This window comes from Chelonia mydas, chromosome 7 (genome assembly GCF_015237465.2).
Source record: "Chelonia mydas isolate rCheMyd1 chromosome 7, rCheMyd1.pri.v2, whole genome shotgun sequence".
Classification (NCBI taxonomy): domain Eukaryota; kingdom Metazoa; phylum Chordata; order Testudines; family Cheloniidae; genus Chelonia; species Chelonia mydas.
In genome coordinates this window covers 123,287,862-123,310,732 of record NC_057853.1, presented here as the reverse complement: position 1 = coordinate 123,310,732, position 22,871 = coordinate 123,287,862, and the positions used below count along the sequence as shown (strand labels likewise).

General features: G+C 49.8%; 2 protein-coding genes across 4 annotated transcripts in view; one reads left to right on the top strand and one right to left on the bottom strand.

Moving 5' to 3' along the window:
- The window catches only part of CUTC (cutC copper transporter), a 21,792-nt gene extending 10,469 nt beyond the window's left edge, over positions 1-11,323 (bottom strand). Inside the window, exons 1-2 of one of the 3 annotated variants that reach the window (XM_037903599.2) lie at positions 11,268-11,323; positions 5,247-5,318 (exon numbers count right to left, since the gene is read on the bottom strand). In XM_037903599.2, coding sequence (XP_037759527.1) covers positions 5,247-5,316 — 70 coding nt within the window. In that variant the 5' untranslated portion in view covers positions 5,317-5,318; positions 11,268-11,323. The other 2 variants (XM_037903598.2, XM_037903601.2) reach the window with 2 other exon arrangements.
- On the top strand, positions 11,322-22,871 carry LOC102947083 (cytochrome c oxidase assembly protein COX15 homolog). Its single transcript, XM_037903596.2, is given in 10 exon segments — positions 11,322-11,339; positions 11,341-11,472; positions 11,604-11,773; positions 13,343-13,465; positions 13,781-13,967; positions 14,322-14,489; positions 20,484-20,565; positions 20,959-21,113; positions 22,010-22,123; positions 22,489-22,871. Coding segments are annotated over 10 exon segments (1,281 nt in total). The 3' UTR covers positions 22,621-22,871.

Sequence of the window (22,871 nt, the reverse complement as noted above, 5' to 3'; positions counted from 1 at the left end):
AACGGTTTGTATTCTGCACGCTCTGCCTCTTCAGTCTGCAGGAATGGATCCCGCGCTGTTGACCAATATACTGCTTGCTCTAACATGTCACAAGTGGCAGTGGGCTACAAAGGCAAGAGGAGTGCGACAATGATCTCGCCACGTGTAGTAGCTACAACACGAGATTGCTTGTGGCATTCATGGAGGCGCTGACCACAGTGGAACGCCACTTTTGGGCTTAGGAAACAAGCACTGAGTGGTGGGATCACACTGTCATGCACGTCTGCGACGACAAGCAGTGGCTGCAGAATGTTTGGATGAGGAAAGCCACATTCATGGGACTGCGTGATGAGCTCGCCCCAGCCCTGCAGTGCTAGGACACGAGAATGAGAGCTGCCCTGTTACTGGAGAAGCGTGTGGCGATTGCACTGTGGAAGCTGACTACTCCAGACGGCTACCGATCAGTCGCTAACCAGTTTGGAGTGGGAAAGTTGACCGTTGGACTCGTGTTGACGGAAGCTTGCAGGGCCATTAATCGCATCCTGCTCCGAAAGACCGTGACTCTGGACAACGTGCATCACATTGTGGATGGCTTTGCACAAATGGGCTTCCCTAACTGCTGAGGGGTGATAGATGGCATGCATATTCCAATTCTGGCACCAGACCATCTAGCCACAGAGTATATTAATTGGAAGGGGTATTTCTCAATAGCTCTCCAGGCACCTGTGGGTCACCGTGGGCTTTTCACGGACATTAACACAGGCTGGTCTGGAAAGGTGCACAATGCATGCATCTTTCGGAACACTGGCCTGTTCAAGAAACTGCAAGCAGGGACTTTCTTCCCAGACCAGAAGATCACCACAGGGGAAGTCGAAATGCCCATTGTGCTCCTGGGAGACCCCGCCTACCCCTTAATGCCATGGCTCATGAAGCCGTACACAGGGCACCTTGACAGCAGCAAGGAGCAGCCTGGCAACAACAGGCTGAGCAAGTGCAGAATGGCTGTTGAGTGTGCTTTTGGCCGTTTAAAGGCCTGCTGGCCCTGCCTATATGGGAGGCTGGACCTGGCCGATGACAAAATTCCTATGCTTATAGCCGCATTCTGTACGCTCCATAATATTTGTGAAGGGAAGGGTGAAAGCTTCACTCAGGGCTGGATCGCAGAGGCTCAGTGCCCGGAGGCTGAATTTGAACAGCCAGAGACCAGGGCTATTAGAGGGGCACAGCACGGGGCAATAAGGATCAGGGATGCTTTGGGGCAGCAATTTGAAGCTGTAAGTCACTAATTTGTTGCTATGCTCGGGAGTACAGTGCTTGTAATGCTAGGAGGGGATTGTGATTGGTGCAGACGATGCACTACAGTGTAAGAAAATCGCCTGTTGCCTTGCAGGGCTCTGTTTGCTTTCAATTAATGGAATAAAGATTGCTTTCAAACCCAAACAATTATTTTATTAAAAAACAACGACCGGAGGAGAGAGACAAACAAAAAACACATCAGCACTGAGGAGGATGGGGGAAGGGAGGGTCCCAGGAGGAGGTGGGGTCCCGGGACGGTTAAAGGTTTGTGTATGTCCAGGTATCATATTCAACCTTCCCCTTTGGAGTACAGTGCAGCGGTACTGTACTTCAGCAGGGCTAAACTGCAGAGGGACAGGTGTTGAGTGCAGTGGGTACTGGGAGTCCGCAGGGCTGAACTGTGACGAGTACAGTGGGTACAGACTGGAGCCAGGAGGTTGCGAAGAGTGTGTTGGAGGTGTTTGGGGGGCGCATGGGAAAGAGCTTTGCGACAGCGGCTGCAGGGGAGGGAGGGCGGAGCTGCTCGGTTTGCAGTGCTAGCAGCGCCAGGAGCGTGTCTGCTTGGCGTTCCATAACGTTTAAGAGCTGCTCTGTGGCTTCGTTCTGGTGCGCCATGTTCTCCTTCGGTCCTTCTTCTCCCTGTCCCACCACTCCTTCAGTTCTTGTTTCTCAGTGGTGGAGTGCATCATGACCTCACGCAGAAAGTCCTCTTTAGTTCTTCGTGGCCGCTTTCTAATTCTTCGCAGCCATTCAGCCGGCGATAACAAAGAGGGGGCTGGGCTCCCAAGGTCATATCTGTAAAGCCAAAACGCAACATTTTACAGAAGCAGTATAGTTTGCAACACACAGACCGCTGATTTAAAACACAGCTACTATTCACATACCTGTCACTAACTGGCTGACCCCAGGCAAGCACACATGAGCCACAAGACCCCCAAAACGGTAAGTAACCACAGGGGCAGGGAAAATCAGTGTTCCAGGACCGTACTATACACTGGGCACGTGGCTCTTGGGCACTGTAGGGAGAACATTATAATCATTCCTGTCCCCACATTTTCCACAGGCTGTGTTCATTATGGAAGATCTCGCTGCTGAGGGTGAGCAGGGAATCAAGGGAGGGTCTTCTCCAAGACTGCGGCTTCCATCCTGGCCCTTATGTGGCTCGCCTGTGTGCAGCAATGGTTCCCCCCATTCCAATGACGGCAGAGTGGCATGGGAAATTTACCCTTAATGGGGCAAAAACCAAAGCAGCTCTGCCAAAGAACCTGCGGCAGTGGATTGCCCAGTATCTCCATGAGAGTTTCCTGGAGATCTCTGAGGCAAATTCCCGTGAAGTGAGGGAGTCAATCAACACCCTGTTCCGTCGCTCAGACTAGGCATGCAGTGGTACATGCATCATACAGACACAAGCCTGCGTTCTGCAACCCTCCTGCCCCCAACAACTCGCTTCAGCAATTCCCAAAATCAAAGCCACTTCCCAAGGGCCTCCTCTCCTGTTTGCACTTCGCCAAGCTCTGACAGCTGTGACTGGCTAGCCTCCTCCGGGGTAGAGAAGAGCTCCAGGCTGCATGCATCACTGACCTCCAAGTCGTCCTCTGCCTCTGGGTCCCCCTGCACATCCTCGTCCAAGATTTCCTCCTCCTGGCTTGGTGCACTCTCAACTGGGCACATGAGCCACCGAAGTATCCACAGTGGCCTTTGCAGTGGAGGTGGGGTCGCCACCAAGTATCGCGTCCAGCTCTTTGTAGAACCAGCAGCTCATGGGCACAGCAGCGGAGTGGCGGTTTGCCTTCTGCACCTTGTGGTAGGTGTTCCACAGCTCCTTCACTTTGACCCTGCCGTGTGTCCTGGTCATGGCCTCTTATCTCATGCGTCGTGAAATCTGTTCATAGGTATCATAATTCCTACGGCTGGAGTGTAGCTGGGGCTGGACAGCCTCCTCTCCCCAAATGCTAGTAAGGTCCAGCAGCTCGGCATTGCTCCAAGCAGGGAATCACCTGGTGCGTGGAGCAGGTATGGTCATCTGGAAAGATGCGCTGAGACCAATGCATGCGCCACCAAGCAAACAGGGAGGGGACTTTCAAAATTCCCAAGGAATTTAAGGGGAGGGGATGATGGTTGGTCACCTGAGGGCAGGGCAGTAGAGTTCAAACCGATGACTAGAGAGGCGAGAACAGGCATTGTGGGACACCTCCCGGAGGCCAATCGCAGTGCTGTAATCGATTAGGGTGTCTTACACTGGCACCGCGGCGCTGTACGCGTGGCGCAGAAAGCTGTACACCTCTCATCGAGGTGGTTTTTTTACAGCACTGATACTATGCAGTATCTGCACACTAAGTGGCTTGGCAGTGTGTACACCTTGGGAGTTACACCGCAGAAAGCTGCTTTACTGCGCAGAAACTTGCCAGTGTAGACAAGGCCTCAGTGTCTTTGTTGCTTGCAGTATAGGTGGGGCCAGGAGAAGAGACGAAACATGGGCCTGCTCTGTTCTGTTGTATACCCCAGTCCCATGTGCACACAAGTCCAGGCATGTCTAGGGGGCATTGCTGAGTCTCTCCAGGCAAGGTTGAGCAATTCCCCTGGTGTGGCCTCACGCAGGTGAGTCATTGTATTGTAGCTCCCTTGCTGGACAATGGCTGTTGATGGGTTGACACCCCGCCCGGGCATTAGTTACTTTCCTTGCTGTTGAGCGAAGATCTGGCTGATTCCTCAACTTACAGCATGTTTTACTGACAACCGTACAACACAATTCTCATAACTTCATACGCATTAATGATACACATCTCTGGATAGAACATGACTTTCAGCAGATCATAACCTTTCCTGATACCTCACACGCCCTGCTTTATATGCAAGATCACAATTATATATACATGAGGAATATGGGGGTTACAGGGCGCTCCCCCAAGGTACAGAATGTAACACCACCAGCTAGCACTGTGCTTGGACCTGGGGTCATTGTCTCTTGGAGATCTTGTATCTAAGTGTTGGGCCAGCCCTAGTTAGCTTGTTAGGGCTGATGCACACATTGACTGACATACCTTAGCTGCAGATTTCTAGTACTAAACATTCATAAATTCTAAGGCCACTCTGACCTTCTGTATCACACAGAAGTTCCCGGAAATAATTTCTGTTTGAACTAGAGCAGAGCTTAAAAAAAAACATCCAATCTTGATTTTAAAATGGCCAGTGATGGAGAATGCAGTCTGGATTTGTCTAGTTTCACCTTCCAGCCATTGGACTGTGACATACCTTTGTCTGCTAGCTTGAAGGGCACATTATTAAATATTTGTTTCCCAAGTAGATACCTATAGACTGTGATCAAGTCACCCCTTCACCTTCTCTTTGTTAAGCTAAACAGATTCAGCTCCTTGTGTCTGTCACTATCAGGCAGGTTTTCCAATCCTTTAATCATTCTTTTCAGAGTAACAGCTGTGTTAGTCTGTATTCGCAAAAAGAAAAGGAGTACTTGTGGCACCTTAGAGACTAACCAATTTATTTGAGCATAAGCTTCCGTGAGCTACAGCTCACTTCATCGGATGCATCGTATGCATCCGATGAAGTGAGCTGTAGCTCACGAAAGCTTATGCTCAAATAAATTGGTTAGTCTCTAAGGTGCCACAAGTACTCCTTTTCTTAATCATTCTTGTGTCTATTCTCTGAACCATCTCCAATTTATCAACATCCTTCTTGCATTGTGGGCACCAGAAGTGGACACACTATCCCTACTGTAGTCATGCTCTATGTCTGCTCCATACAGCTATATCAGACTGTGAGCTCCTTGGGGCAGGAACTATGTCTTTCTCGATGGTCTGTATAATAAAGCTGAGGCCCCTGAGTGCTCAGCTGATAGCACTGAGAATCCCTCTTTCAGGAGAAGCCTTGGCACCACACAGGCTGTTGCATTCTACCCCACCAGGTTTTATTACACTGAGGACAGGTCAAGTCCCAGCTGTTCCCCTCTTCCTTACCTCCTCTCTCTGCATTCACAGCAGACTCCACTGAGTCAACACACACTTCCATGAGAAAGCCATCAGCCATTCCTAGGAAGGAAACACAGCAGTAATCAAGGAGGCAGCCAAGTCCAGTCACAGCTTAGGGGCAGGGTTTGCCTCAGGGATCCTCTCAGCTCCAGCCCTGGAAACTGGTCCTCCCCTCTTCAGTATCCTGCCCCACGTGGGGTTTCCAGTTGGCCCAACCCGATCGCTCTCCTGATCTCCTATTGCGCCCTGTCTCCAGACCCTTCTCACATCCACATTTCCCATCTCTAACACCCTGGTTGGGCTTTGACCAAACATGCCTGCAGCTATTTTTGGTCCCGAATCCCTACTTTGTAATATCAAAGAACATAAACTGAAAGGGACCCCCAGGGCTTCCAAGCCCTGCTCCCCACCATAAGAACATAAGAATGGCCATACTGGCTTAGACCAATGGTCCATCTAGCCCAGTATCCTGTCTTCTGACCAGGTGCTTCAGAGGGAATGAACAGAACAGGGCAATTATCAAGTGGTCTATCCCCTCTCGTCTAGTCCCAGCTTCTGCCAGTTGGACGTTTAGGGACACCCAGAGCATGGGGTTGTATCCTTGACCATCTTGGCTAATAGCCAGTGATGGACTTAGCCTCTGTGAATTTACATCATTCTTTTTTGAACCCACTTATACTTGTGGCCTTCACAATATCCCATAGCAACGAATTCCAAACGTTGACTGTGCGTTGTGTGAAGAAATACTTCCTTTTGTTTAAATTTGCTGCCTATTAATTTCATCAGGTGACATCTAGTTCTTGTGTTAGGTGAAGGGGTAAATAACATTCCCTATTCACTTTCTCCACACCAGTCATGATTTTATAGACCTCTCTCCTATTCCCCCTTAGTCGTCTCTTTTTTCAGATGAACAGTATCAGTCTTTTTAATCTCTCCTCATACAGAAGCTGTTCCATAACTTTAATCATTTTTTGTTGCCTTTCTCTGTACCCTCTCCAATTCTAATATATCCTTTTTGAGATGAGGGCATGCAGTATTCAAGGTGTGGGCATACCATGGATTTATATAGGGACATGATGATATTTTCTGTTTTATTATCTGTCCCTTTCCTAATGGTTCCTAACACTGTTCGCTTTTTTGACTGCCGCTGCACACTGCGTGGATGTTTTCAGAGAACTATCCACAATGACTCCAACATCTCTTTCTTGAGAGGTAACAGCTAATTTAGACCCCATCATTTTATATGTATAGTTGGGATTATGTTTTCTAATGTGCATTAGTTTGCACTTATCAACACTGAATTTCATCTGACATTTTGTTGCCCAGTCACCCGTTTTTGTGAGAACCGTTCGTAATTCTTCCCAGTCTGCTTTGGACTTAACTATCTTGAGTAGTTTTGTATCATCTGCCAATTTTGCCACCTCACTGTTTACTCCCTTTTCCAGATCATTTATGAACACGTTGAACAGCACCGGTCCCAGTACACATCCTTGGGGGAGTATACCATTTAGCGGTCTCCATTTTGACACCTGACCTAACCTATCCTTTTGTTTCCTATCTTTTAACCAGTTACTGATCCATGAGAGGACCTTCCCTGCTTACTTTGCTTAAGAGCCTTTGGTGAGGGACCTTGTCAAAGGCTTTCTGAAAATCTAAGTACACTATATTCACTGGATCCCCTTGGTCCACATGCTTGTTGACCCCCTCAAAAGAATTCTAATAGATTGGTGAGACATGATTTCCCTGTGAGTCCTGGGATAAGTGAGCTCCCTTTACCGAGGGGGTGGAACCACAAAGCACAGGCCACAATTGAATTTGGGAACAACAAATGCAAAAATAGGAATGGGAGTGTGGGTGACAGTTTAGACATCAGGACTCCAGATAGGGACACCAAGCAAAGAACCCCAGACAGTGCCCACTCTTCCTGAAAGGAGTTTAATGGCTGGTCTATACTAGAAAATTAAATCAACCCAGCTATGTCACTCGGGGTGTGAAAAAGCCACACTCCAGAGTGACTTTGTTAAACTGACCTAAATCCCCATGTAGACAGCACTAGGTCAATAGAAGAATTCTTCTGTTGACCTCGCTGCCGCTTCCTGGGGAGGTAGATTACCTATGTCGATGGGAGAACCCCTCCTGTCGGGATAAGTAATGTCCACATTGAAGCACTGCAGCTGCGCTGCTGTAGCATTTCAAGTGCAGACAAGCCCCAGGAATCAGCAGACATGCCCCAGGAATCAGCAGACATTACCCTGAGGAACTCTGCTCGGAGCCGTGATATGACAAGGGAACGGAAACAGATCCCACAGTCACAGAGCACCTGCCATCGAGCTTTCTTCTGGTCTGGTGGCTGGCCACCTTGGCCAATACCAGGAGGAGGCTGACGAGGGAGTCTTGCAACTTTGTGGGGTCATGGATGGGGAGTGTGAGAACAAACAAGTGAGGGGAAAAGTGTAGCCAGAACCTCAGTTAACGGTTTTGGAGGAGCTGCAAGAGGGGCTGTAGCCTGATACCCCCTACATAGGTGTGCACCAGGCCTCTGTATCATCTAAAGAGTAAGTGCAGCCCCACCTAATCCCTTTGAAAAACCCATCCCCCAATTTGTTCTGGCACGAAAGCTACAAAAGCGTGAGTCTGGCACCTGGCCCCTGTGCTGCATACCCTGCCTATTCCCTTGCTCCCCTGTGAACAAGTCTCTTCTTTCCCTGCACCTCCTTCAGGCTCCTCTACACAATGCCTCTGGTTCACTTTGTTCCATGCACATGTTGCCCAGCTGTCAGGTTCCTTTCTCCCATGAATATTCCTCAAACCACTCCCATTGGTGAGTCATGACAGTGGTTAGCAGCTCTAGATTTAAAAATTTTATTAAGAGGATGTTAAAATACAAAGAAAATGGTATAGAGTTTAAGGATAGAAGTTTCTGCTTATCAAGCAATAACATACAGATTATCAAGGGTTGCAAAATTCGGTTTAGGATCGGATGGCATAAGGAATACATAATCTGCAATATCCCCGATTGGGGGTAAAAGGTTAATGGGTCAAAGTACAGACATTGAGATATGACGGTATGTTGTTCATATAATGGCTATGTTCAGGTGTGGAGTATAATGACTGGATACGATGATGAGGATGGATTGACCCTCATTTGGTGAGATTTAATGTCCAGTGAGTTTATGGTTCCAGTTCATATGGTCCAATGGAAAAGTCTCTCGGTCCCTTTCTCGTAGTTGATGCACGACGTCGTTCCGGCTCACACCTCCTGGTGCTGTCGGTGGCTGGGGATGTGTTCGATGTAGATGTCCCTGGACCATCAGATGGTGTCTGAGACCATGAGGTGCCACATGAGCCGTGCATAGCGTCGACCGATCCCACAGGTCCACAGCACACGCTCGTTGCAGGGGTCCCAAGTGCCCAGGGCTCCAATAATCAGGGAGTCCATCTGCACCTCATAGCCCTTTGCTCTCAGGGTGTCGGCCAGGGGGGGTGTATTTTTCCAGCTTACGAGCTTGGGCTTCGCAGAAGGCCAGGGTCCTGTTCTCAAAGAAGACCATGACGTCGACAAGGATGATCTTTTTCTGGGCCTTGTCGGTGACGACCACGTCAGGTCGCTGCTGGCTGTCAGTCCCGGAGATGGCGCAGTTCATAGCGATCTCCCCCAGGCGCGGTGCGATGGCTTTCACCAGGCGGTTCTGGGTGGCGTTGTGGCGCAGCTGCCAGGCTCTGGAGTGGGGCCTGCAGCTGCACAGGACGTGGGGCAGGGTCTCGTTGGAGTAGCCGCACTTCCTGCAACGCTTCTCTCGGTTCCCGTGGCAAACGGCTCCGTTGACCGGGACGCAGTTGAGTCGGGCACGGTGGATGAACCGCCAGTTGGCAAAACGGGTGAAGCCGCCCCAGGCGAGGAAGTGGTTGCTGGCATCCCACTTGCTGGTCAGTTCGAAGGCTTTACCCTGGTCCGGTTTACGCTTCAGGGTTTCCATGTACAGTGAGTGGATGGCTGCCTTCATGCCCCGGCACTCGGGGTGACAATGGTGTTGTCGTCGGACCTGATCTGCGGCACCAGGACTCCCAGATCCTGGCACTCCTCGCATCATTCCCAGCGGCAGCCGATGCGCTTCCCCAGGTGACGCATGGCGTTGCGAGCGCGGGACCACAGTGAAGCGATGTCACGCCTGTCCTGTCCGAATTTGCCATCCAGGGAACCGCTCAGGAAGGTGGCGATGTCTTGGTTGGAGGGGGCTCTGCCGATCCACTTTCCTTTTGCCTCTTATATAGCAGTGACCCCAGTGGAGGCTGCTGGGCTGGTTCCTCCACCTCATTTCCTATAATTTTTACAAGCAATGATGGAGCTGGGGATGTCTGGATATATCACTGGCAGAAAAGTGGCCGCAATAGTGTCAATGCAGATATTTCTTGTGGGACAAATTTTGGTCACCATCGCTCCCCAGCAGGGACCCTGTTCTGGTCCCTGCTTGTCCTCCCCTGGCTGCAGGGAGGACAAGCAGGTCTCCCTCAGCTGTAGAGCCTTCTCTCTCTCCTACCCAAACCACACCTGAGCTGGTGTCACCAGGAGTCAAGTTCTCAAGAGAACGCTCCTGTGCTCTACTGTACAGAAACAAACTGTGTGTGTGCCAGGCTGGAGCATCATGTGACCTAGCTACCTCTTTGTCAAACATCAGTGATGTGGTGACCACACAACTGCTCTGGACCATTCTGATAGCAGTTGTGCTGATTAAGTATGGGACCACTGCTTAAAAATGATCAGGCCAAGGCCCCCCTGGCTCTGTGACCTATGGAACTTTAAGTAAGTGCAAAAATCTTGGGGATGGGGGTGTATTTGTCCCCCCACTTCCTCAGCCAGTGCCATTACCGCGGTATCATGTGACCTGTCAACTTCCCACAGACTACCAGCAGTTCCTCTTTAAGTTGCTGTAGAAATGTTTTTAAATTCATGGAGGATAGGTCTACGAACAGCTATTAGTCAGGAGGGTCAGGGGTGTCTCTAGCCTGTTTGCCAGAAGCTGGGAATGGGCGACAGGGGATGGATCACTGGATGATTCCCTGTTCTGTCCATTCCCTTTGGGGCACCTGGCCCTGGCCACTGTCAGTCCTCCTGTTCTTTTTGTGGATGCTGACTAACACCGGCTGCTACTCTGAAACCTGTGGGAGGACAGGATACTGGGCTAGATGGCCCCTTGGTCTAACCCAGTCTGGCCGTTCTGATGTTCTTTTTGGCCATGGGTACTTTGTGGGTCGCTTGGAAATTTCCGGGTTAGGGCACAGGAGAGCAAGGGCAGGAGAGAGACACCTGACCCGGGGGCTGCTCTAAGAGAGCGCAGGCCGGCAGGCCCGGCGTGTCCGCGACCCTGGCAGCCGCAGCGAGCAGAGGGACCGGCCCACGGGCAGGGGCCCAGACCCAGGGGCCGCTACCCCCACGCTCGCTCCGGGCCGCCCTGGGCGCTCGGCAGCCTGGGCTCCCGGCGCCAGCCCCGCCCCAGGCCCGCTCAGGCAGCGGGCTGCGGTTGCGGCGGCGGCTTCGCTTCAGCCGGGGGCCCCGCTGCGGTACGAGGCGGCCCCGCGGGACCACGGAGCGCAGCGCCGCCGCCCGGCCCGCGGGGAGCCGCAGCGACCCCGCAGCGCTGCGAGTCCCGGCCACACGCGGCCGCGGCCGGCCCGGTCCCCGCGACGCCCCGCGGGCTGCCGGCGCGGAGCTGATCCCCCCGCCCCAGGCCCGGCCGCGGCTCCGGCCGCCGGCTCAACTCAGCTCCGCCCCGGCCACAGCCGACCGCCGCCAGGCTTTCCGGGCCCGGTTTCCGGTACGAGCTCGCCCGCTCACCGGCATTTCCGGCCCCCGAGCCCCGCTTCCGGTCCCGTCGCTCCATGGTCAATTCACCCCCGGCTCCGCCGGCGGCGGAACTGAGTCGCCCTGGTCACGTGTCCGGAAGGAAGCCCCGCCCCGACCCATGTGACCCCGCCCCCGGAGATCGGGCCCCGCCCCGGACTCGCGCTCACCTGTCCTCGGGGCGCGCACAGCGCTCCCTCCTCCCTGTCACGTGCTGGATTGTCATGGCGACGGCTAGGTGGGTCCGGAAATGCTGGCTTTGCTTCCGGGTCAGAGGTCAGGCGGCTGTTTCCGGTTGTGCTCGTGATGCTGCGGGCGGCGCTGTGGAGTGCGCGGGTCCGCCTGCTCCCGCGGCGCGGGGGCCCGGGGGCCCAGGTAAGGGAGGCGTCGCGGCTGCCCCCCCCCGGCTGCGCTCGTCCCCCGCCGGGCCGGGCCGGCGTCCCGGGGTTGCTCGGGCCCCGCTCGGCCCCGCCCCGCACTGACCCCCCCTCCCCTCTCTCCCGCAGCGATGTCTCCGGTGGCGGCCGCCGCGGCGCGCGGTGTCGGAAGTCGCTGCCCGTCCCGCGCCGGCGGCCCCGCCTGTGCCCCGCCCCGGCGCGGAGCGGCTCGTGGGGCGCTGGCTCCTGGGGTGCAGCGGCGCGGTGGCCGGAGCTGTCGTGCTGGGCGGCGTGACCAGGTGAGAGCGGCCGGCGGCGTCTGCCTCCTGCCCGGGCCCCGCCTCGGGCCCTGCCCGGGCCCCGCCTGCCTTGCGCGCCGCACTCCCCGCTGCAGCCGCAGCTCCCTCTGGCCAGGCCCCTCGCCCCCGCTCGGAGGCAATGCAGCAGTTTAATCGGTTCGCGGTTAAACGCCGCCCGGGGTCCCAGCTGCCAGCCCCGCGCAGAGTCCCGGGGACCCCCGGGGCGGGCAGCGGAGCCCCGCCTAACATGTGGGGATGCTGCAGCTCCCCCCGCCCCCCACCAGCTCCCCGGTTAAATGTTTAACCCTGTAACCAATAGAATTTTATTTGGTTACCTGGTTATTGTTTTTACACATTATTTATATCCCTACTTCTCATCCACACGAAGTGCTGCTGAAAATACTATCGACCTACTTCCAGCCCTCCTTCAGCCTCCTGCATTGCCATCTCTTCTTCCCTCTGTGCCACGTTAACCTGCTTTTCTTAAAGGCCCCTCGCCAGCCCATCCCGACTGACCTGCATGGTTTCTCATGCCTTCCACTGAAGCATATGGCTTTGGGGATGCTGAGACCATACTGAGCCAGATAGACCAGCAATACCTTTCAGTGACTGCCTTCCCATTACACCTTCATGTCTTCCTCCTGATCCCACCTCCAAGTCTTTTTCCCACACTCCCCTGGGTACCTGGGATACTGACCTGCTGCTCCAAAGCTCCATGCTCTCCTCTAAATTTCTGCACCTTTTATGACATTTTCCCTCCCTGCAGAAGTGTTAAGGAATTGATGAGAGAATATCATAGAACACTGATTGCATCCAGGCAGACAAATGGATGAAGGAACTTTAACAAGTCAGATGCTTAAAATTCACCATTCTCTCATTGCCTTTTCTTTGGCACCCATTCTCCTCTCCTTTATTTGTATGGTGTCTGTTTAGATTGTAAGCAATCTGTGGGGAGAACCTTGTTTTCATACCTGTCTGTACACCACCACGCAGCTAGTGCTGTACAAACAATAAATACCCCCCGTCTTGTCTGAACTGTTTTGAATCTACAGTATTCTATTGTATGTGGCTAGTCACTTATTTCTTCTCCTCAAAATGAGTAGTGTCTTACTGGTCTCTTTCCTTCTCCATCAGTAAGCTCATCCACTCCTTAACCGTGGGCTTCCTGTAGGGACAGGAGGCTTCTGTCACAGATCCTGCCTTTTTCTCCGCCCCACCCTTCTATGATCATTTCTGTAGAAGCAATCGATCTTTATTGCAGCCTCATTCTTCACCTGTGCAGGGCTAAATGGTGTCAGTTATGAGGACAACACCCTTCCCACTAGATATGTGGGGGGGCTGCAAGGCAGGTCTTCTCTGTATTACACTGCCTCCAACTTCAGTTTGTTGTACCCATCTCTGGCTAGTATGTGCCTGATAACTTTTCTGGCCTAGTTCATAGGGTCCTTTCTCCCCATCACCTTTGCTGCTGGGGAGTGGCTGCAGTTCATCTGTGGAAATGTGCCAGTGCTCTCCTTATTTTGGTTAAGGAGTGAGTGAGTCACATCTGTGTGTGTCTGTCCTTCCTAGGCTGACAGAGTCTGGGCTTTCCATGGTTGATTGGCACCTGGTGAGGGAGATGAAGCCGCCACGGACACAGCAGGAATGGGAGGCTGAGTTCCAAAAATACCAGCAGTTTCCAGAATTTAAAATGTAAGTGCTGCCGGTTCCAGGCAGAAGAACTGGGATGGGACAGGGAATCCTCGTCTTTGTGTTCACCGAGCCCAGACTGACTGTGAGTCAGCAGCACAAGCCTCTTTCTTTCTATGGGAATGGACTAGCACCAACAAGGGGCACTCAATACATAACTGAGCAGGATCCAAAGGTGGCTTTGGTGCTCATCTTCCCTGGCTATCCCTGTTCTCTCCAAGGTGAAGAAAACCCCTGTGAAATTGGGAGTGTGAAGGAGGCCACTGTTCCATACCAGGGAGTTTCTTGCTTATTCTTCTGCTCTGTCTTTTCCAACAGCCTGAATCATGACATGACATTGAGAGAGTTCAAGTTCATCTGGTACATGGAGTATTCGCACCGTATGTGGGGTCGGGTTGTAGGTTTGGCCTACATTCTGCCTGCTGTCTACTTCTGGAGAAAAGGCTGGCTCAGCCACCCCATGAAGGGACGTGTCCTTGCCCTCTGTGGGCTTGTCTGCTTCCAGGTATGGGAGCTCTGCAGCTGCTGGGGTATGTAGCATTCTCTCTAGAGGCTTCTGGGGAATGAAGATGTGCAGTGGTGATGCCTAACTGTAAGTATTTCTTAGTGGTGGGCTGAGACTATGGCATCTGTGAAGGCTTTGGATGGTGGTACTGATGGTGGAAGTATGGTTATTGTACAGCTAACACCTGTATTATGTTTAAGATCAGTGCTGGAACAGATAGTTCCCTCTCCTTCCCTTTACCGTGTTGAAATTTACATGAAGGTGGGTTCTTTGTTTCTCCCAGCTGAGGCTATGGAAGGGGGCTGGGTTTTGCCCCTCAGTAGCTCTCATGTTATCTCTTTGGTCCTTTGGCAGGGACTGCTAGGCTGGTACATGGTGAAGAGTGGATTGGAAGAGAAGCCAGATTCTCATGACATCCCCCGAGTCAGTCAGTACCGTCTAGCAGCACATCTAGGCTCTGCACTGGTTCTGTACTGTGCCAGCCTGTGGAGTGGACTGTCCCTGCTGCTCCCGCAACACAAAGTAAGTGGGGTCCATGTGCAGTATATGGGGAGTGCAGGAAAATAGTGTTGGTGCAAGAATCTGGGGGATGGGTGGGTAGTTGGGGTTCCAAGGGATGTCTTGGAATATCTTTGTTTTAATGAGGATCTTAAAGGAGTAGAGAAGGTGAAAGGTAATAGCACAGCCCTCACATCTCTGCTTCTGGCTTACCTTTGATCTGACCAAGTACGTTGCAAAACACTCTGTTGCATAGAATGACTAACTGTGGGGTCATTTCCTTCAGCATCCCAGTCCATCCTGATTGACAGCGATGCCTCACCCTTCTCTTGCTCCCAGCACCCATTCACTGGGACATGTGACTAACAGAAGATAGTTCTGAGTTCTTTGGCTTAGACACTTTGTTCCATTAAGGAGGAAGTCAAGAAAATGCATTGGGGTATCCCCAGAGTCAGAATATTTGGCCCGGGAAGCAGGGGATTGCCTTGCATCAGGATTGAATCCAGTGCTGGGGCACTGTTCCAGTAATTTTCTGCTGGCCCCATTGGTTTCTGTAGGATTAAAGATTTCTCACGTAAATGAAAGGCTAGTTGTTGTGGTTGCAAAGAACGACTTGAGTGTAACTCTGCTAAGCTGCTGTTACTGAGCCCGAGCCGGACAAAAAAATACAACCAAGCATAGTCCCTAACACATCTACTGGAACTATTCCCTGACTTGTATTCAAACTGCATGACTTTAGTGGTGTGTGAAGTGTTTCGCATTAGATTCCTATGCTTAATGAGAGCCCTGAAATGGTCACTGTTAAGCTTTGAAATCACGCTTCTGGTTGGGAAAGGGATAAGTCCCTACCGTCACTTCTGATGTGGCTTGTTTGGAGACAGCTTCCTGCTGAGCTAGGCGATTTGACAGTGGAAAAAGAGAAACTTTCTTTTTTCAGTGAATATTTACAATCTGAAGGCAGTCAGAGGTTAAGGGACAGCCAGAGGCATGGGAAGGGATCCCTGATCATGATGGCTAATAGTCACTGATGGATCTATCCTCCATTAATTTATCTAATTCTTTTTTTAACCCACTTATACTTTTGGCCTTCACAACATTCCATAACAACAAGTTCCACAGGTTGACTTTGCATTGTGTGAAGCAGTACTTCATGCTGCCTATTGATTTCATTTCAGTTCTCGGTTTATGTGAAGAGGTAAATAACGCTTCCTTATCACTTTCTCCATGTTATCCATAGTTTTATGGACCTCTGTCGTATTCCCCGAGCCCTTACTCATCTCTTTTGTAAGATAAACAGTCCCAGTCTTTTTAATCTCTCCTCATATGGAAGCTGTTTCATACCCCAAATTATTTTTGTTGCCCTTCTCTGTACTTTTTCCAATTCTAATATATCATTTTTGAGATGGGGCAACCAGAATGGCACACAGTATTCAAGGTGTGGACGTACCATAGATTTATACGTTGGCGTTATGATCTTTTCTGCCTTATTATCTATTTCTTTCCTAATGGTTTCTAATATTCTGTTAGCTTTTTTGACTGCCACTGCACACTGAACAGATACTTTCAGAGAACTATCCATGATGTCTGCAAGATTTTTCTTAAATGGTAACAGCTAATTTAGGCCCCATGGGTAGGTATATATAGTTTGGATTATTTTTTCCAGTGTGCATTAGTTTGCATTATCAATGCTGAATTTCTGTTTCCCCGTCACCTAGCTTTGTGAGATCCCTGTGTAACTCTTTGCAGCCTGCTTTGGACTTCACTATCTTGGTAATTTTGTATCATCTGCAAACTTGGCCACCTCTCTATTTACCCTTTTTCCAGATCACCTATGAATATGTTGAACAGCACTGGATATCTTTGGGGAGACCCTGCTATTTACCTCTTTCCTTTGTGAAAATGGACCATTTATTCCTACTCTTTGTTTCCTATCTTTCAACCAGTTTCTGATCTATGATACGACCTTCCTTCTTACCCTAGGACTTCTTACTTTGCTTAAGAGCCTTTGGTGTAGGACCTTCTCAAAGGTTTTCTGAATGTCCAAGTACTCTATCCACTGGATCACTCATGTCCACATGCTTGTTGAGCCCCTCAAAGAATTCTAACAAATTGATGAGGCATGATTTCCCTTTACAAAAGCCATGTTGACTCTTCCCCAACATATTGTGTCTGATAATTCTGTTGTTTACTATAGTTTCATCCAGTTTGCCTGGTACTGACGTTAGGCTTCCTGGCCTGTTATTACCAGGAGTGCCTCTCTGGGGCCTTTTTAAAAATCAGCCTTCCCTTAGCTACCTTCCAGTTATCTGATACAGTGGATGATTTAAGTGATAGTTACACACTACAGTTAGTAGTTCTGCAATTTCATACTGGAGTTTTGTCAGAACTCTTGGGTGAATGCCATTTGGTTCTAGTGATTTATTACTGTTTAATGTATCAGTTTCTTCCAAAACCACTGAGTAGTTATCATTGGTTCACAGTCAAGCTAGAAGGGGATATTGATTGGGGTCCTGCAGGGATCAGTTCTGGGTCCAGTTCTGTTCAATGTCGTCGTCAGTGATTTAGATAATGGCATGGAGAGTACACTTAAAAAGTTTGTGGACGATACCAAGCTGGGAGGGGTTGCAAGTTCTTTGGAGGATAGGTTAAAATTCAAAATGATCTGGACAAACTGGGGAAATGGACTGAAGTAAACAGGATGAAATTCAATAAGGACAGATACAAAGTATTCCCCTTCAGAAGGAACAATCAGTTGCACACATACAAAATGGGAAGTGACTGCCTAGGAAGGAGTACTGCGGAAAGGGATCTGGGGGTCATAGTGCATCACAAACTACATATGAGTCAACAGTATAACTCTGTTGCAAAAAAAAGCAAACATAATTCTGGGATGCATTAGCAGGAGTGTTGTAAGCAAGACACGAAAAGTAATTCTTCCGCTCTACTCTGCACTGGTTAGGCCTCAACTGAGGTGTTGTGTCCAGTTCTGGGTGCCACATTTCAGAAAAGATGTGGACAGATTGGAGAAAGTCCAAAGAAGAGCGACAAAAATTATTAAAGGTCTAGAAAACATGACTAGTAAGGGAAGACTGAAAAAATTGGGTTTGTTTAATCTGGAGGAGAGAAGAGTGAGAAGGGACATAAGTTTTCAAGTACATAAAAAGTTGTTACTCTGAGGAGGGAGAAAGGAGAACAATTTTAAGCTCGGAGATTAGGACAAGAAGCAATGGGCTTAAATTGCAGCAAAGCCGGTTTAGATTGGATATTAGGAAAAAAAACCTTCCGTCAGTGTAGTTAAGCATTGGAATAAATTGCCTAGGGAGGTTGTGGAATCTCCGTCATTGAAGATTTTTTTAAGAGCAGGTTAGACAAACACCTATCAGGGATGGTCTAGATCGGGGTGGCCAAACTTACTACCCTCCGAGCCGCGTATGACAATCTTCAGAAGTTCGAGAGCTGGGGTGTACCAGCCAGGGCTCAGGGCTTCAGCCTTGCAGGGAGGGGGATCTCGGGGCTTCAGCCTCATGGGAGGTGCCTGCTGGGGTGCGGGGCTGAAGCCCTGAGCCCCGGCAGGCACGCTCCACAGGGCTGAAGCCCTCAGACACCCCTCCCTAGTGGGCAGAAGCCAGAGGTGGTGGGGACGTCATGTACTCCCTCCAGATTTTTGCCAGGGTTTGCTGGCCCCACTCAGTCACATGGTGCCACCGGGCTTCTTCCCTGCATGTGGCAGGTTCTGAAGCTGGGAGCTGCAGCTGTCGGGAGAGGCAGCGGCAAACATCTGAGAGCTGCAGGAGAGCTGCTGCCTCTCCCCACAGAGCTAAAGCAGTGGCCTCTCCCTGCAGCTCCCAGCTGTTTGCCACTTCATCTCCATGGGGAGCTAACACCTGGGAGCTGCAGGGAGGCACTGCTGAGGGGAAGAGGGGGGCATGCCTGGGGGACATGACTCAAGCTGTTGGGGGGGGGGGACCCGAGCTTTTTAAATTCTGCTGCCGCCTCTCATCTCTGGCAGATGCCCCAACCCCCCTACCCCACTGCAGGGCAGAAGCCCTGAGCTCTCCCCCACCCCAGTCTGGTAGGCTGAGAATGGGGGAAGGTGGCGGGGGAGCACCATGAGCCACACTTTAATGGTAAAAAAGCTGCATGTGGCTCACAAGCTGCAGTTTGGCCACCCCAGCCTAGGTAATACTGAGCCCTGCCATGAGTGCAGGGGACTGGACTAGATGACCTCACAAGGTCCTTTCCAGTCCTGTGATTCTGTTGTTCTAAAACCACCTCTATTGACAACTCAATCTGGGACAGTTCCTCAGATTTGTCACCCAGAAAGAATGGCTCAGGTGTGGGAATCTCCCTCGCATCTTCTGCAGTGAAGGCCAACGCAAAGAATCCATTTTGTTTGTCTGCAACACCTTTATCTTTCTTGAGTGCTCCTTTAACACCTTGAATGTCTAGTGGCCCCACTGATTGTTTGGCAGGCTTCTTGCCTTTGATATACTTAAAACATTTTTGCTGTTAGTTTTTGTCTTTTGCTGGTTGCTTTTCAGTTTTTTTTTTTTGGCCTGCCTAATTATTCTTTTATGCTTGACTTACCAGAGTTTGTTCCTTTCTATTTTCCTCAGTAGGATTTGACTTCCAGTTTTTAAAGGATGTCTTTTATCCTCTAACCACATCTTTTACTTGCTGTTTAGCAATAGTGGCATTTTTTGGGGTCATCTTACTATTTATTTTTAATTTTTATTTGAGGTACCCGTTTAGTTTGAGCCTCTATTATGCTGTTTAAGTACTTTTTATGTAGCTTACAGGTATTTTACCCTTGTGACTATTACTTTTAATTTCCATTTAACTAACTTCCTCATTTTTGTGTAGTTCCCCTGTTTGAAGTTAAATGCTGCTGTGGTGGATTTCTTTGGTATCTCCCCGGCCCCCTTCCCACAAGGATGTTAAATTGAATTACATTATGGTCAAGTGGTTCAGCTTTATTCACCTCTTGGAGCAGATTCTGTGCTCCACTTAAGACTGAATGAAGAATTGCTTCTCCCTTTTTTGGATTCCAGGACTAGTTGCTCCAGAAAGCAGTCATTAATGGTATCTAGAAATTTTATTTATGCATCCCGTTCTGAGGTGATACATACTCCGCCAATATGGGGATAACTGAAATCCCCCCATTATTGGGCTTTCTCTTTTTTTGTAGCCTCTCTATTCTCCCTGAGTATTTCACAATCACTATCCCATCCTGGTCAGGTAGTCAGTAGTATATTCCTACTGCTATGCTCATATTATTCAATGTTATGGAATTTCTATCCATAGACATTCTGTAGTACAGTTTGATTCGTTTAAGATTTTTACTATATTTGGCTCTCTGCTTTGTTTCAAGTATAGTGCCACTCCCCCACCAGCACTACCTACTCTGTCATTCCTATATATTTGTACTCTGGTATTACTGTGTCCCTTTAATTATCATTGTTCCACCACATTTCTGTGATGTCTATTGTATCAATATCCTCATTTAATATTAGGCACTCAGGTTCATCTATTCTTAACATTTAGACTTCCAGCATTTTTATACAAGCACTTACAAAATTTGTAAATATTTGTCTGCCTTCCTATGATGTAATTGAATGGGTCTTTTTCATTTGACTGTTTCTCTTCAGTTCCTATCTGTGTTTTATCAACTTCTTTCATCTCCTCTTTACTAGGATATACATATTCCCCTTAATAAATCTTCTCCTTAAGGGGTGTCTCTGTCCAAAACGTAGGCTGCTTCACACCACTGATCATTGTGTCCTGTTGCTATGAAAAGGGAGCAATTAGTGATCTCTTTAATCACAGAAATGTTCTCTTTTACAAGTTGGCTGCAAGTTTATTCACAAGCTGCCTCACTCTTTGTGTGTTTCTGCACTGGGGGAACTTTCCTCACCTAGTGCAACGAGCTCACCCCACCAGGAGCATCTGTGTCCATTCTCTTGCAAGGCCCCTGGGAAGTTTGTTTCTGTAGCCCCTTTTGTGGCTTGTGTTTTACAGTTACCTGAAACCTATCAGCTCCTCCGTCTGAGACGATTTGCTCATGGGACAGCAGGTATCATCTTCCTCACTGCTCTCTCAGGTAAGGGCCTCTCCCATTGTGGGGCTGCCTCCTTTGTGACCCTGCCTGCCCTATCACTCTCCTGAGGGGGTGAAATATAGCAGACCCCACCTCCCACCCAAGAAGTTTCATGTCCCATGGGGGTTTGGCTCCTTTCACATGTATAGGCACCTTAGAATTGCCTTTGATGGTCCCAGACAGAGCAGCTGGAACATTTCCTTCTGCAGGGCAGACTGTGTAACAGAGCATCATTGTCTGATCACCAGTGTGTTGCCGTGGGAGAAGGAATACAAAATCAGGCTGCCCTGCCCTCAAGCCCAATTCCAAGCTTGCCTAACTCTAGAGGCTAGTCTGGTGTGTCACCTGCCTTGTCCCTGGTATGTTAGTCCCTAACTCTCTTCTCTGGAATTATAGGTGCCTTTGTGGCAGGGCTGGATGCAGGCCTTGTGTACAACTCCTTCCCCAAGATGGGGGAGCGCTGGATCCCAGATGATCTCCTCTCCTTCTCCCCAGTGCTGAAGAATATCTTTGAGAATCCCACTACTGTGCAGTTTAATCACAGGATATTGGTAAGTGCCATCCAGCCTCTTCTGGGGACCATGCCATCCTGTCATTGCTTTCCCTTCATTGGCCTCCTAAAGTCATAGACTGCTCACTCTCAGGCTGCCTCCCACACTGAGCGAGGGTGAACTTCAGGGCATCATATGCAAGGTTCCTACTCCTGGGCACTCATTACCTTCAAAAGGTGGAAGCATGGTCTCTTAGCTGGCATGAGTCTCCTCTTTATCTGTGAAGTACTCTCACTTGCTGGAGGAGTTGTGGTCTTACTTCCACACCTGGCTTCCCCCCAGAAGGGACATGTTGGGAACAAAAGAGCCCTTCCCCCTGTCTGCCTCAGTTTCCCCAATCTGTAAATTGGGGATAAAGATAACAGGCTCCTTTGTAAAGTGTTCTGAGAACCCTGGATGAAATAACATTTGGATATCAGTAAAGGATTGGATGTTGTACATCAGGGAACCCTTTACTAGAATGCTGTACAACTGCAAAGCTCTGTGCAAATACTACCTCAGCTAGCTGCTTGTGCAAGCTCATATGAATGTTTCTAGTATCCATGATGTCATGGACTGAACCACAATTGAGACCACAGACTGAGAGGGGAATACAAATGAGTGCCTTGAGTTGGGATGGGTGTTGTGGGGTGACACAATGGTCAGAGTTAGGTCTGGTGTTACTGAACACCTTCACTGATGTGCTTTAGGTGGCATCTGACACTAGCTAATAATGTGTTTGTGAAATGTAATGGTGCCCCATAAAGCTTCGTCATTTTGCTCTGTGGAAAATGCAGCCAAACAAGTGTGTGATAATCTCCTTCCAGCCCCCAAGTTAGCTGGTGTGTGGGATTCCTCATCTCCGCCCTTCCCACACCCACTTCCCTCAAGTAACTGCTAGCTTCTTCCACCTCTAGGGGATCACCTCAGTCACTGCCATCACAGCACTATATCTCCTTTCTCGGAAGATCCCCCTACCACGCAGGACCAAGATTGCCATGGCTTCCTTAATGGCTGTGGCATATATGCAGGTACTGTCCCCTTTTCTCTCCTAGTGCTCAGCTGCTGTGTCACATTCAGCCAGAAGTACCTTTAGTTACCCAGAGCTTGCATGTGGAGCTGCAGAGTCTGTGGGAAAGTGAAGTATGGCCGTAGCTGAGGGGTGGAGGCTGTACAGGTCAAGGTGCCTGTGGCAGTCTGTACTATATATGAGGATGGGGAGTCTGGGTCTTGACGTTTTTATTTCTGGAGCCTCTCCCTCTCCCAGTGGGTAGGGTTGTGATTGGGAATGTGAGGGTTTCTGGAAATGTTTTGACAGGCACACCCCGTGGAATGATTTAAAACATCAGTGTTGAATCAGCTGTTGCTCGTCTCACTCCTGGGTGCTTCTTGACAGGTGGGCCTGGGCATCAGCACCCTTCTACTGTATGTCCCAACTCCTCTGGCTGCCACTCACCAGTCGGGATCCCTGGCACTGCTCACTGTGGCTCTGTGGCTTATGAATGAACTACGTCGGGTCCCAAAATAGCCTGGCTTCAACTGTGCTCTCCAAGGATATCTAGTTCTTTTCCCCACTGCACTGATGTAGATGCTCTGGCTGATTGCTTTCTTTTGTGGTGACTTGCTGGGGTTCGAAGGGTCTCTGAGTGGGGAGTTCTGCAAGCCTGAATTTAGACTGACCAGTATTTGCTGGTTTGTTTACTGGGACAACTTCTTGACTGTAAGATCATGTTCACTTTTGATTGTAAACTTTGTAACATAAATTAATTTGTTTATTAA